The following is a 15,460-nucleotide window of genomic DNA, read 5'->3' as shown; positions in this document are numbered from 1 at the left end:
CAGTGGTTTAATAGCTGCTCAGCTTGTGACTGCACTTTCATGTGCACAGTACGATCTTTAACATGATCGTCCTGTGAACATAGAATAGCATTGTTCTTGGCAGCGTGTGTTCACATGACAATGTGCGGTCGAGAAAGATATTTATAGGCGTCTGTCACCCCCCCGAATGTCAATCAAACTGTACAAACATTTTTTTAGGGAACGTAGACCATACAAAAATCATGACAGGTAGATACAGTATAACCTGATAATGAAAAATCTTATTTTTTATTTTTTTTATGAGGGGGTATTGTGCCCTTTTGGCGTGGCCTATGCAATAAACAAAAGTGAATCTTTTATCAAATGTTAAGTTGAGCTGTATACACCTGGTATGATTTCTGTATGGACTGTATTCACCTGGTATGATTTCTGTATGAGCTGTATGCACATGGTATTATTTCTGTATGAGCTGTATACACCTAGTATGATATCTGTAAGAGCTGTATACACCTGGTATGATTCCTGTATGAGCTGTATACACCTGGTATGATTTCTGTATGAGCTGTATACACCTGGTATGATTTCTGTATAGGCTCTATACACCTGGTGCGATTTCTGTATGGGCTGTATACATGTGGTGTTATTTATGTATGAGCTGTATACACCTGGTATGATTTCTGCATGAGCTGTATACATATGGTATGATTTTTCTATCGGCGACGTTCCCTATTATGAATGCTTGCGCAGGGTGATCGGCATTTTTTGGGTGACAGATTTCCTTTTAATCGTAAAAATGTCACTATACGAAAAAATATTTTGCTCCTGCACCAGGTGATTGACAACTTGTTGAGGTAGACCAATAATCCGCAGCAGTGTAAATGAATGCTAAAGAGAGACTTTTGTTTTCGAAATTATTTTATATGTTTTAGGGTAATTAATATTGAAATTTTGAGCAGATCTGAGGGGAACCCGGTTCCGAGTCCCCCACAATTGCTCCAAAGACCTATTAGAAAAGTGCAGGAGAGCAGACAGAGCATCTCAGATTCAGTAGAAAGTCATAGTCCTGTCTCCTGAGCCGTGCACTTCATCTATGGGGGTCACACATTACTGCACCAGTCTGCTAAGAATTAATGGACCTTTTTGATGATGCTTCTTTTGAGAATTCTAGAGCACGGTCCATGCTGGGATACTCATAAAAAGTGTTATCATGGGGCAAAGGCTGCAGTCACTGCCGCAGCCTCTTCCCCTCCTTGAAATGAAGCATCATCAGTGATGCTTGTTGCAGGGGCTGGGCTGGTCTCCATGCACTGTGCGTTGTACATAATGACACCACACGCTCTATTGCTGGCTCAGATCAGCAATAACGAGCTGGCACCAATGTCACAATACCTGGCGTGCGGAGACCAGTGACATCGCCTGGTCTTTGTACGCCGGATATTCTGACATTGCTCTGGTGCCAGCTCACTACTGCAGATCTGAGCCGGCATCATAGTGTGTGGTGTCATTGTGAACATCGGACAGACCACATCATGCAGGGACTAGTCCGGCCCCTGAAATGAGAATCTCTGATGGCACTTCATTTCAGGCAGGAGTCAGAGGATGTGGTACTGACTGCAGCCTCAGCCCCCTGATGACATCCTGTTTGAGTATCCCAGCATGCATCATTCACTGGGATTCTCAAACGAAGTGTGATCAAAAAGGAAGTAGGGGAAAAAAAGAGAGAATAACAGATGTAAATAACAGTTAAATGGGTTAAATGGTGTAGTTAGGGAATGATAGGAAATTATTAATGCTAGTATATTAAAAACAAAACTTACATTTTGCCACTAACTATATATGGATTTAGAATGAAAATTACTTTGCCTTCAGACTAAACTTTTAAGTTACTCTTTAAATGTTTACTAGTGCTGCTACCTGCAACTAATCAGTACTGTGGTAACTGTATGGTCCATTGTTTGATGATAGCTGGAACAACAATTTCAATCATGTCCTTACCATTGTTAAGGTATACAAGTTTATATGATAGGGGCTAACCTGACATTGACAGTGATCGCTGTATACTGTTGGTGATGTGTCATGTATTGACGGTTGTTCTCAGGCTGTATTTCTGTACTGACAATTGTTCTGGTGATGCAGTCATGTACTGACAGTGGTTGTGAGGCTGTATTTCTGTACTGATGATTGTTCTGGTGATGTAGGCATGTACTGACTGTGGTTCTGATGATGTATTCATGAACTGATGGTGTTCTTGTGATGCAATTATGTACTGATGATGGACTTGGTACTGTACTTGCGTACTGATGGTGGTTGTGGTGAATTATCAATGTAGATGTTGTAATCTTTAATTTATTAGACATTATACTTGAAGATTATATGTTCATTGTGCCGGGCTGATTATACAGCCATCTGAGTTAGGCCACATTTCTCAGCTTTACAAGTGTTAACTAATGCCTCCATATATATAGACAGTTGTCTGATCATTCGGCCAGCAGCTATCTTGCCAGACTTTCCATTACGCTGGGGTCACATCAGCATATGACATCCTATGCGAGAGTATCGGATGCGATCTGCTAATGTTCCTCGGCTCATCCTTTGCTGCAATTTTGCGACCGGAACACAGCTGCGGAGGAGAGGGAGAGAATGTCCTTTCCATCTCCTACACTGTCAGCTGATGCATATATCGCACTGCATTTGGATCCCCGATGTTTCACTCACACTCATTGATTTGTATGGGTGAGAGTGATACGAGATCCGCAGACAAACACAGCATGCTGTGTTTTTTTTTCCTCAGTCCGATTACGGTTGAAAAAAATCTCGCTGATCTGAGCTGCAGCATTGTATTACATGGGGCTGAGTGCAATGCGAGATTTTCTCCCATTGCACTTGTGAGAGTCATACGCCAGTGTGAACGTACCCTTTTACAGGATTGCTCACTTTGCTAATCACTCCTGTTTTCTCTATAAGAAAGCCGCTGCCATACATCTCTGGAGGCTTATCATTTAGAGAATATAAGGATCTTCAGTCCTACATCTGACATGCTGGATCCTTATCTCCCCAGACATCATCTTTCAGAGGTAGCCATGCACATTAGACTATGGGCCGAATCTGTCAATATTGGCGGATTCTGACACCTTTAGTCTGTGTCTGGGAGGACTTACCTACTATTTAAAGGATATGGGCACACAATATCTTCTAGACATTGTTGAATGCCATGGGGTTTTCAGCCAGAAGATGCTTCAGGACACAACGGTGTCTTTTGTGCTAAAGCTACTTTTTTGCTTCTTTTTTTACATCTTTTGGGGATCGTTTTTTACTTAAATTGTATTATATAAACCTGTGTCTCACAAACGGAAGTCGCCTGAGGAATGGTCACGTCACTTCATTCAACCACTTCACATTTTTGGAAACCTGAAGCAGTTAAAAGAAGCTCAAAAGACTGAACACATGATCAGCACATCATGTCTACACTGTAGGGCACATATCCAGTCTTTTTAGAGTTTATTTACCGCTTTTCAGGTGCATAACGGAACAGATCGACCTAAAATTAGATGTCGTGTGCATGTACTCTTAAGGCCCTGTCACACACAGAGATAAATCGGCAGCAGATCTGTGGTTGCAGTGAAATTGTGGACAATCAGTGCCAGGTTTGTGGCTGTGTACAAATGGAACAATATGTCCATGATTTCACTGCAACCACAGATCTGCCAAAGATTTATCTCTGTGTGTGATGGGGCCTTTACTCTCATTAACCAGTATGGAGCGTTACAACTTAAAGTGCCTAGGACAGCATGAATGCCAAATACGGCCACAGTAATTCTTAAGGCCCTGTTACACGCAACAACATCGCTAATGAGATGTCGCTGGGGTCACGTGACGCACATCCGGCCTCGTTAGCAACGTCGTTGTGTGTGACACTTACGAGCGACCGCTAATGATCCCAAATACTCACCAAATCGTTGATTGTTGACACGTCGTTCATTTTCAAAATATCGTTGCTCGTTTGGGACGCAGGTTGTTCATCGTTCCTGAGGCAGCACACGTCGCTACGTGTGACACCCCTCCGCACCCCTCTCTCCACCCCTCCGCTTCTATTGGTGGCCCGCTGTGTGACGTCGCTGTGATGCCGCACGAACCGCCCCCTTAACAAAGAGGTTGTTTGCCGGCAACAGCGACGTCGTTAGGAAGGTAAGTTCGTGTGACACGTACCGGTGATATTGCTTGCCATGGGTAGCGATTTGCCTGTGACGCACAAACGACGGAGGCAGGTGCGATCGCTAGCGACATCGCTAGCGATGTCGCAGCGTGTCATGCGACCTTTACTTTTCAGTTTTTTTAATAATGTTTTGTCACGGATTGGATATGATGTGTTTGGAATCCTGCTTAAGAAAAATAAAAGCACAATAAGCATTTTTTTTTTCTCTTTCAGTTCAACGGAGGATCAGTTTCGATGGCAAACACAAGGTGAAAACAATTTAATTTGTTGTTCTTATTTTTAACTCCTGGTACTCAGTTTTGGAATGTATTGTTACTTACAGATATTATATTCTGTCAAAAGCACAAAAACATGTCAAACACTCCCTTAACTCTTTGGCTATGTGCGCACAGTGCGTTTTTCGCGGCGTTTTTGCGCGTTTTTCGGGTCCGTTTTTGGCCTCAAAACTGCAGGACTTTGCTTCCCCAGCAAAGTCTGAGTTTTCATTTTTGCTGTCCGCACACATCTGTTTTTTTTACCTGCGTTTTTGAGTTAAAAAAAAAAAAATGGATATGTCAGTTCTTTCCTGCGTTTTTCTGCATTTTCCCCCCATGCAATGCATTGGAAAAACGCAGCAAAACGCAGAGATCAAAAACGCAGCCAAAACCGCACCAAATCACGGCAAAAACGCATGCGTTTTTTTTATGCGTTTTTTTCGCCGCAGGTGCGTTTTTGTGCGTTTTTATCGGCCAAAAACGCACAAAAACGCAGCGTCAAAAAGACGCAGTGTGCGAACCTAGCCTTTAGCTGCCTGGTTGTTAAGTTTTTTTTTCAGAGGAGTGGGGGAAGGACGTTAAGTACACTGCTCAAAAATTAAAGGGAACACTCAAATAACACATCCTAGATCTGAATGAATGAAATATTCTCATTGAATACTTTGTTCTGTACAAAGTTGAATGTGCTGATAACAAAATCACACAAAAATCATTAAAGGAAATCAAATGTTTTAACCAATGGAGGCCTGGATTTGAAGACACACACAAAATGAAAGTGGAAACAATCAAAAAGTCATATATGGATAAAAATGGTACCGCTGAAAATGTCATCTTGTCCCACAAAAATCAAGCTGTCATACAGCTCTATCAGCATAAAAATAAAAAATGTATAGCTCTCAGAATACAATTCCTATAAAATATTTTTTATGATGTAAAAGTGATAAAACATACAAAAATATAGTATTGCTGTAATTGTGATGACCAGAAGAATAAAACTGTCTTATCACTTTTATGGCACAGTGAACGGCGTGAAAAAAAACAAAACAAAAAACTATTCCTGAGTTGCTGTTTCTTTTTGATCCTACTACTTTCCTGCATATACTGGGTTGAAAAAGACTGCGAAACGTACGTCCCCTGGGTCTGATGTATACCTCCTTTGGTTCTGATCGCTAAACGCTAAGTATGCAACATTGGGGCTGACCCACCTGACTTATGGAGTGCTGCTGCATGTGTTTATATTGATTGTTATTGCTCCATATGCATATAATGTCTTGTTGACTGTAAGCTGATGTTTTTGAATACACATGCAGCATGACACCTTATGGGCTGTTGCAATACTCAGGTTTAAGAGACCCCATTTTTTTGATCTGCCATTTTTACTACCTCAAAGGGATTAGTGCAATTTAGTGTGTTATATTATAACACTAATTTGTATATTGCACTTAGCACTTTATCTATACCTGAGGGGTTTTTTGAGCTTGCATAATGATTGTTAATTTTTTTGCAAATTGATTCATGAAATGAGCATGGGTGCAATATACCATTGGTATGGAGTTATATATGGTTGTGACAATTCAGGACTAATAATGATGTATTTTTGATGGTTACTCTGATGTCTTTATTGTTGTCCTTACTTGTGTTATAATTGCATCTTAATGCCCTATGATGAATATAATTATGTATGACTCTCTATGTAAAGTTTAATCATATGCATTGTATAAATGGCGATATAATGTAATATTGCATGCTGATACTTTGGCGATCGTTATCCCTTTGTCCATAATGCTTTTCTAAACATTCCTGATGTGATGCACTAGCTATATCAAATAAAATGTGTTATATTTTCCCTTCAAAACCACTTTGCATTTTTTTGGTCTCACTTATGTTTCAGTGGTAGGGACATATAAACTTAGTCATATGAGTATGGTATGCCTCAACAATTTGATTGTGTGGATCTTTTTCCTTCTTTTTGATCCTGCCTAACAAAAAGCAGATTAGAATGCGATCAAACACCATTATGTGGCCAAAAATAGTAGCAATAAAAACTCCAACTCATCCTGCAAAAAACAAGCCCATATGACGTTATCGGCAGAAAAATAAAAACACTATAACCTTCAAAATTCACTGATGCAAGAAAAACTTTTGTAAAAAGCATTTTTAGCATGATAGTAGCCAAACCTAAAAAAAATATAAATATGGTATCGCTGTAATCGTACTGACCCGAGGATTAAAGCCGCCGAATCAGCTATACTGCATGGTTAATGGTGTAAAAAATAAATAAATAAAGCCAATTCTTCAAGTGCTATAGACTTAGGCCGGCGTCACACTGGACGATCTATCGTGCGATCGCACGAGCGAGCCTACCCGCCCCCGTCGTTTCTGCGTCACGGGCAATTAATTGCCCGTGGCGCACAAAGTCGTTAACCCCCTGTCACACACACTTTCCTCCCGGACAACGTCACTGTGGGCGGCGAACATCCTCTTCCTGAAACGGGAGGGACCTTCAGCGTCACAGCGACGTCACACAGCGGCCACCCAATAGAAGCGGAGGGGCGGAAATGATCGGGACGTAACATCCCTCCCACCTCCTTCCTTCCGCATTGCCGGCTGCCGCAGGTAAGCTGCAGTTCATCATTCCCGGGTTGTCACACGGAGCGACGTGTGCTGCCTCGGGAACGATGAACAACCGGCGAGCAGAAGGAGGAACGATTTTATGAAAATGAGCGACATGTCAACGAGCAACGATAAGGTGAGTATTTTTGCTCGTTAACAGTTGCTCGTAGCTGTCACACGCTACGATATGTCAAACGATGCCAGATGTGCGTCACGGAATCCGTGACCCCGACGACATATCACCCGATATATCGTAGCATGTGATGCCGCCCTTATTCATTCTGCCTCTAAAAGTCGCGGTATGACGTGGCTCATATTTAGCCTGCGCTCTACACTAAGCGCTTGCCAGAATTACGTGTTCGGGTGCGTGCCAACAATCAGGAATAGCAGCGTTTTGGACCAATGCATTGTGGAGTATAAGCACTGTGGATGGATTTATATAAAACTCATGCCCACTGTGCTTCTTTTTTCCGCATGTCAATTTATGCTGCGGAGACGCGAGTGTCCTCAGTTGGGAAAACGGAAAGCAAGTCCACAGCGCCCCAAACCCTGATAATGGGCACGGGCAGCTGCAGTGAACACTTGTGTCTGCAGAGGGGAAGCCACACTTTGACAAGGACGCAGTGAGTGCGGATCGTGGGCACATACCCTAAATCTCTGAAAAACGTGATTCGGACAAAATTCCCAATGGAAAATTCACTCTAATGAGGGAGTCACTTTGACCTCACGGCTGGCCTGTTGTCCAGCGGTGTCCATCTTTTTACGCGTGCACAAAAATGCGGTCATCAACAGTTATTTTTACCTTTGAAAAGATGGATACTGCTGAACAGAGGCCAAAAAAAGTCCGGAGTAACTCTGCTGCCTCATTAATGAATAGATCCATTGCGGCTTTAACCTGAATCACGTATTTCAGAGATGTAGTTGGAGATGGAAGCCCTGATGTAAGTGCTCAGCGTGGAGCACACAATAAATGGGAACTGATCTTTTCTACGTGTTTTATACACTGCATCAGGGTGCACCCAAGTACATTATTGAGTATAGTGGTGCAGTCCGAAACTCCCTTTTCTGATCCCAAAAGTTCTGCACCAAAATCGTCACCAAAGACCATGCAACTCAACCCACAAAACACAAGTCCCCACTCAGGTCCACTAGAACTACCGGAGGGGGCATTTTGACCCTTTTGCTATTTCTTTTTCCTATAATTTCTAACATTTTAACAAATGAGTTTTTGTGACTTTTATTTATTCATGGTAGTGTATATTTTAGGACACAAAAATGAATTGTAACTTTTTCAGGGGCCTGGATTTTACGATTCATACCTATAAGTACTGAAGGGTCAATTTGAGCCCATACATAAAAGTAATAGTAGGCAAGTCACCTAATATTACAGAGTACAGAAAATCACAGTGCTTCTCCCTAGTTGTAGAGTGTAATTGTATCTTTGCATATCAGGGATGATTCAGCATTTTGTTTTGTCTAAACTTGTCTGAAGATGTTTGATTCATGTCTCTTGTAGCGATTTCTGTCTGCACTTCAGTAGCAAACATTACAGTTGAAGCTACAACTCTGCATGTTTGTACAGTGTCGTTTTATTACTTCTGCGATCTTACAAGTCCCTTTTTGCGACGTATATTTGAAGCATGAGTAAAGCTGGGTTTACACACTGCAACATCGCAAACGACATCGCTGTAACGTCACCGGTTTTGTGACGTTACAGCGACCTCCCCAGCGACATTGCAGTGTGTGAAACCTATCAGCGACCTGGCCCCTGCTTTGAAGTTGTGATCGCTACAAATCGTTCAGGACCATTCCTAGGTCCTTTGTTTCCTGCTGTGCAGCATGCATCGCTAGCAAGTTTCAGTGTGTAAAGGGGACTTTACAGCGACTCCGCGGCTCTGTCTGTGTAGCGTCCTGATTAGCGGTCACCGGTGAAGGATTCACCGGTGACCGCTTATCCCCCGAGTGACTGAAGTGTCCCCCCCTCTCTCATACTCACCGATCCCCGATCACCGGCGCCGCACGGCGTTCACTCTGCTCCAGCGGCTTTTCCTTTTTTGAAAAAGCCGGCCGCTCATTAAACAATCTCGTATTCCCTGCTTTTCCCCGCCCACCGGCAAATATGATTGGTTGCAGTGAGATACGCCCACACGCTGAGTGACAGCTGTGTCACTGCACCCAATCACAGCAGCCGGTGGGCGTGTCTATACTGTGCAGTGAAATAAATAATTAAATAATTAAAAAAAACGGCGTGCGGTCCCCCCCAATTTTAAAACCAGCCAGATGAAGCCATACGGCTGAAGGCTGGTATTCTCAGGATGGGGAGCTCCACGTTATGGGGAGCCCCCCAGCCTAACAATATCAGCCAACAGCCGCCCAGAATTGCCACATACATTAGATGCGACAGTTCTGGGACTGTACCCGGCTCTTCCCGATTTGCCCTGGTGCGTTGGCAAATCGGGATAATAAGGAGTTATTGGCAGCCATAGCTGCCAATAAGTCCTAGATTAATCATGTCAGGCGTCTCCCCGAGATACCTTCCATGATTAATCTGTAAATTACAGTTAAAAAACACACACCCGAAAAATCCTTTATTAGAAATAAAAAACACTAACAAATTCCCTCATTACCAATTTATTACCCACAACAAAGCCCTCCTTGTCCGGCGTAATCCACGGTCCTCCAGCGTCGCATCCAGCTCTGCTGCATGCAGGTGACAGGAGCAGCAGAAGACACAGCTGCTCCTGTCACCTCCACGCAGCTAATGAAGAGAGCCGTGTGATCGGCTGAGCTGTCACTGAGGTTACCTGGATCCAGCGGTGGATGCAGCGGTGGCCGCGGGTAACCTCAGTGACAGCTCAGCTGATCGCGCTACTCACCGCCGCTCCGGTCAGCTCCACGCAGCAAATGAGGTGAGTAGCGCGATCAGCTGAGCTGTCACTGAGGTTACCCGCGGCCACCGCTGGATCCACCGCTAGATCCAGGTAACCTCAGTGACAGCTCAGCCGATCACACGGCTCTCTTCATTAGCTGCGTGCAGGTGACAGGAGCGGCTGTGTCTTCTGCTGCTCCTGTCACCTGCATGCAGCAGAGCTGGATGCGACGCTGGAGGACCGTGGATTACGCCGGACAAGGAGGGCTTTGTTGTGGGTAATAAATTGGTAATGAGGGAATGTGTTTGTGTTTTTAATTTCTAATAAAGGATTTTTTCGGGTGTGTGTGTGTTTATTTACTGTCACTTACAGATTAATCATGGAAGGAATCTCGGGGAGACGCCTGACATGATTAATCTAGGACTTATTGGCAGCTATGGGCTGCCAATAACTCCTTATTACCCCGATTTGCCAACGCACCAGGGCAAATCGGGAAGAGCCGGGTACAGTCCCAGAACTGTCGCATCTAATGTATGCGGCAATTCTGGGCGTCTGCTGGCTGGTATTTTTAGGCTGGGGGGCTCCCCATAACGTGGTGCTCCCCATCCTGAGAATACCAGCCTGCAGCCGTATGGCTTTATCTGGCTGGTATTAAAATAGGGGGGACCGCACGCCGGATTTTTTAATTATTTATTTATTTATTTTACTGCACAGTATAGACACGCCCACCGGCTGCTGTGATTGGGTGCAGTGACACAGCTGTCACTCAGCGTGTGGGCGTGTCTCACTGCAACCAATCACATTTGCCGGTGGGCGGGGAAAGCAGGGAATACGAGATTGTTTAATGAGCGGCCGGCTTTTTCAAAAAAGGAAAAGCCGCCGGAGCAGTGTGAACGTTGTGCAGCGCCAGGGATCGGGGATCAGTGAGTATGAGAGAGGGGGGGAAATCACCAGCAAATGAGGTGAGTAACGCGATCAGCTGAGCTGTCACTGAGGTTACCCGCTGTCACTGGATCCAGCGGTGGCCGCGATTAACCTCAGTGACAGCTCAGCTGATCGCGCTACCCACCTCATTTGCTGTGTGGAGCTGACCGGAGCGGCGGTGAGTAGCGCGATCAGCTGAGCTGTCACTGAGGTTACCCGCGGCCACCGCTGCATCCACCGCTGGATCCAGGTAACCTCAGTGACACCTCAGCCGATCACACGGCTCTCTTCATTAGCTGCGTGCAGGTGACAGGAGCGGCTGTGTCTTCTGCTGCTCCTGTCACCTGCATGCAGCAGAGCTGGATGCGACGCTGGAGGACCGTGGATTACGCCGGACAAGGAGGGCTTTGTTGTGGGTAATAAATTGGTAATGAGGGAATTTGTTAGTGTTTTTTATTTCTAATAAAGGATTTTTCGGGTGTGTGTTTTTTAACTGTAATTTACAGATTAATCATGGAAGGTATCTCGGGGTGACGCCTGACATGATTAATCTTGGACTTATTGGCAGCTATGGGCTGCCAATAACTCCTTATTACCCCGATTTGCCAACGCACCAGGGCAAATCGGGAAGAGCCAGGTACAGTCCCAGATCTGTCGCATCTAATGTATGCGGCAATTCTGGGCGTCTGCTGGCTGATATTGTTAGGCTGGGGGGCTCCCCATAACGTGGGGCTCCCCATCCTGAGAATACCAGCCTGCAGCCGTATGGCTTTATCTGGCTGGTATTAAAATAGGGGGGGACCGCACGCCGGATTTTTTAATTATTTATTTATTTACACGGCACACAGAGCCGCGCGGCATTAAATGAAGTCGGGTGAAGTTCACCTGCTTTTTTGACACGTCCCCAACGACCAGCTAGTCGGTCTGCAGGTCCGGATCGCTGTTAGGTCGTTGGCTAGGTCTGCCTGTTTGACAGCTCACCAGAGACTTTGTAGCGATCCCGGCTAGGTTGAGATCGCAGGTTGGATCGCTAGAAAGTCTCAGTGTGTAAACCCAGCTTAAGCAGAGGGGTCTGACAAGTGATGACATTTTGAAATATCTTCAGAATTTATCTGAAAATGAGTCAGAAGAAGAAAATCAGGAACAAATAGACTGCAAGCTGTAACAAACCAGTTTGTGGAAAATGCACTGGGAAAGTGGAAGAAAGTACTGTTTGTGTTAACTGTTGGACACCGCTTGCTATGACAATGTAAAAGGAAAATGCGTTTAAACTGCTCTACTTGATCTTAACACTGTTCCTACTAAGTTAAAATAAATGTTCTTTAATTTGTTGGCAACAAAAAAGTTATTTTTACTCCAGAGTCAGTACTTTTGAATGGGGGTCAAAATGACCCCTAATGGTAGTTATAGGTATTATGAAACATGCGGTAATTCTAGTGTAAATGGAAATATAGGGGTCTTTCAAATTACTTGTAGCACAAAGGCTCTTGAAAAATGCTATGGCTCCATCCCTCAAAAAAAGTATAGGAAAATCTGTGCTCCCAAATCAAAATGCGCCCCTCTTTTCTGAGCCTCACAATGTGCCTAAACCACAGTTAGCATCCACATGTCTGGGATTGTTGTAGTGAGGAGAGCTTGCTTAAATGTATGTGGTGCAGGTTTACAGAAACACGAGCTGGGCATAATGCACAGGCGCTAAAATGTACTGGGCACAACAAGGTCTTATTTGCAATTTTTAATTCTGCAACATTCACTGTGTTTGACACCATGGATGTTTTCCAAAGACTAAATCATCACTAAACCTATAGATGAATGCCCAGAGGGGTGTAATTTCCAAAATGTGGTCACTTCTGGACAATTTCTTCTGTTCTGGCACTCTGCAAATGGAGTCTGTAAACTATTCACGGAAAATCTATGCTCCAAAACTCAAATGGCACTACTTTCTTCTTAAGTCCTGTGGTGCAGCCAAAGAGTACTGTACAATCACATGTGGGGTATTGCCACGATCACGAGAAATTGTGTAACAATGTAATTTTGAAAATTGGAAATCTGGGGTTAAAACAACATTTTAGTGGTAAAAAATGTAATTATTTTTTGTTCACCGCCCAATAGTATAAAATTTTGTGACACACCTGTAGTGTCAATATGCTCATTGTAACCCTGGATGAAGTCAATGAGGGGTGCAGTTTGTAAAATGGGGTCACTTTTAGAGGTTTTCTGCTGTTCTGGCATATCAGGGGCTCTGCCATTGTGACATGGCACACCCACACTATTCCAACTAAATCTGCACTCCAATATGGCACTCCTTCCCTTCTTCACTTTATATTGCGCCTCAAAAGTAGCTGTAGACCACATCACATATAGGGTACTGGTGTACTCAAGAGAAATTGCACAACAAATTTTATGGTGCATTATCTCCAGTTAACATAGTAAATTAGAAAAAATTGGTGTTAACACAACATATATAAAGTTAAAAATTTATTTTTTTCATTTTCACAGCTCAACGTTCTAAAATTCTGTGTAGCCCCCGAGGGTTCCAGGTGCTCACAAACCATCTAGATAAATTCCTTGATGGGTCTAGTTTCCAAAATGTGACCACAAGGGGGGAAGCTCTACTGTTTAGGCACATCAGGGGATCTACAAACGTGACATGGCATCCGCTATTGATTCCAGACAATTTTGCAGTCAAATGGCGCTCCATCCCTTACGAGCCTTGCCATGTGCCCAAACAGTGAATTCCACCACATATCAGGTATCAGCGTACTCAAGAGAAATTGCACAAAAACATTTATGGTGCATTTTTTCCTAACACCCTTTTGAAAATTCTAAATTTTTTGGTTAAAGTAACATTTTTGTGTAAAGAAAAAAAACTTTCACTTTTTCCTTCCACATTGCTTTGGTTCCTGTGAGCACCTAAAGGGTTAACAAACTTCTGAGATGTGGTTTTGAACAGTGTGAAGTGTGTAGTTTTTAGAATGGTGTCACTTTGGGGTATTTTCTGTCACCTAGGCCTCTCAAAGTCTCTTCAAATGTGATGTGGTCATTAAAAAATGGTTTTGTAAATGTTGTTGGAAAAAATATTGCTGATGAACCTTGAACCCTTCCAGCTTCCTAACAAAAAAAAATTCAAAAATTGCGCTGATGTAAAGTAGACATGTGGGAAATGTTATTTATTAATAGTGATGGGCGACCCTGAACTGCAAAGATTGGGAATCGTACCGATCACATTGTGATCGTGTACACGAGCCCAATCATGAGCTTTCCTGAGACGCTCGTGTTACAGATCAGGTCCAGATCAGGTCCAGGAACTGAAAAAAAAGCACATTATTAAAAAACATTATGATTATACTTACAGGTCCCGAGACGCATCCTGCAGAGTCTGCCTCCCAGTGCTTCTGCTTCCACATCCATCCGATCATTGCTGTGCCGCCCGGTAACCAGCACTGACTACTAAAGGACCTTCAATGACGTCATAGCCATGTGAGCCAGTCACGTGTGAATACTGTATTACGTCATTGGCTACAGACTGGTCACATGACTGTAAAGTCTTGAAGGTCCTGGTAACTGAACTTTGACTGTCACTGTGCTAGTGTCGCATCGGCATCACCAGGTACGGCAGGAGAGGTCGGCACTCGTGTCTGGAGAGTGTCAGTCATTCGGGGAGATACCCATGCGAGACTGCACAAGTCACACGTAAGTGGAACTCCGGCCTCAGTGTCAGCCTGCATCATACTCTGTATAGCCGCTGCTGTACAGAGTGATGTAGCAGAATTGACATTGCTCATTGCTCTCTCTGCTTCTCACACTGTATAGACTGCCTGTAAAGAGCAGAGGTGACATTGCTGTACCTGTGGACTACGGATTTTTTCTAATAAAGATGGAGTCTCTAAATTCTTTTTTTTTGTTTTATTTCTAATAAAAAAAAAATTCTCTGTGTTGTGTTTTTCTTTTACTGTTTACTAGAAATTCATGGTGGCCATGTCTAATTTGGTGTGACACCTTGAATTTTGGGCTTAGTACCATCTGAGAATACAAAGCTGGTATTAACCCCCTTATTACCCAGCGAGCTACCCGGCACCAGAAGCAGTTGCAGGCTGCCGAGAATCCCAGCCCCCAGCTGCCTGGCTTTACCTGACTGGTGATCAAAATACGGCGATAGCCCACGCATTTTTTTTTAAAAAAAAATGTTTAAATGAAAAACAAATTAATGTGCTTGCCTGTATTTTGATTCCCAGCTAAGGTAAAGCCAGGCAGATGGGGGTGAGGGTGACAGCCCTCAGCTGTCCGCTTTATCTGCGCTGAGAATCAAAAATACCGCAGAGCGCTACATAATTTTTTTTAATTATTTATTTTTATACAACTATATATTGTGTGTGTGTATATATATATATATATATATATATATATATATATATATAAACTGTATATATACATACACATATATATATATATATATACACTGTATATGTGTGTGTATGTATATATATATATATATATATATATATATATACATATACATTGCAGTTAAAAAGTTTAGGGTCACGTAGATATTTCTTTATTTTTGAAGGAAAAGCACATTTTTTTCAATGAAGCTAGCATTAAATTAA

The 15,460-nt window shown here is 43.3% G+C and overlaps 1 protein-coding gene across 8 annotated transcripts in view; it reads left to right on the top strand.

The window, feature by feature from the left end:
* CTNND2 (catenin delta 2) overlaps window positions 1-15,460 on the top strand; it is a 3,073,686-nt gene that overhangs the window by 602,103 nt on the left and 2,456,123 nt on the right. For all 8 annotated transcript variants that reach the window (XM_075314970.1, XM_075314969.1, XM_075314967.1 and 5 more), the window contains one exon: window positions 4,406-4,440. In XM_075314970.1, coding sequence (XP_075171085.1) covers window positions 4,406-4,440 — 35 coding nt within the window. The remainder of the gene's footprint in view (window positions 1-4,405; window positions 4,441-15,460) is intronic.

This window comes from Anomaloglossus baeobatrachus, chromosome 6 (assembly GCF_048569485.1).
Source record: "Anomaloglossus baeobatrachus isolate aAnoBae1 chromosome 6, aAnoBae1.hap1, whole genome shotgun sequence".
NCBI classification, from domain to species: domain Eukaryota; kingdom Metazoa; phylum Chordata; class Amphibia; order Anura; family Aromobatidae; genus Anomaloglossus; species Anomaloglossus baeobatrachus.
Note: the sequence above shows the minus strand (reverse complement) of the source record. Positions and strands in the feature narration are given on the sequence as shown.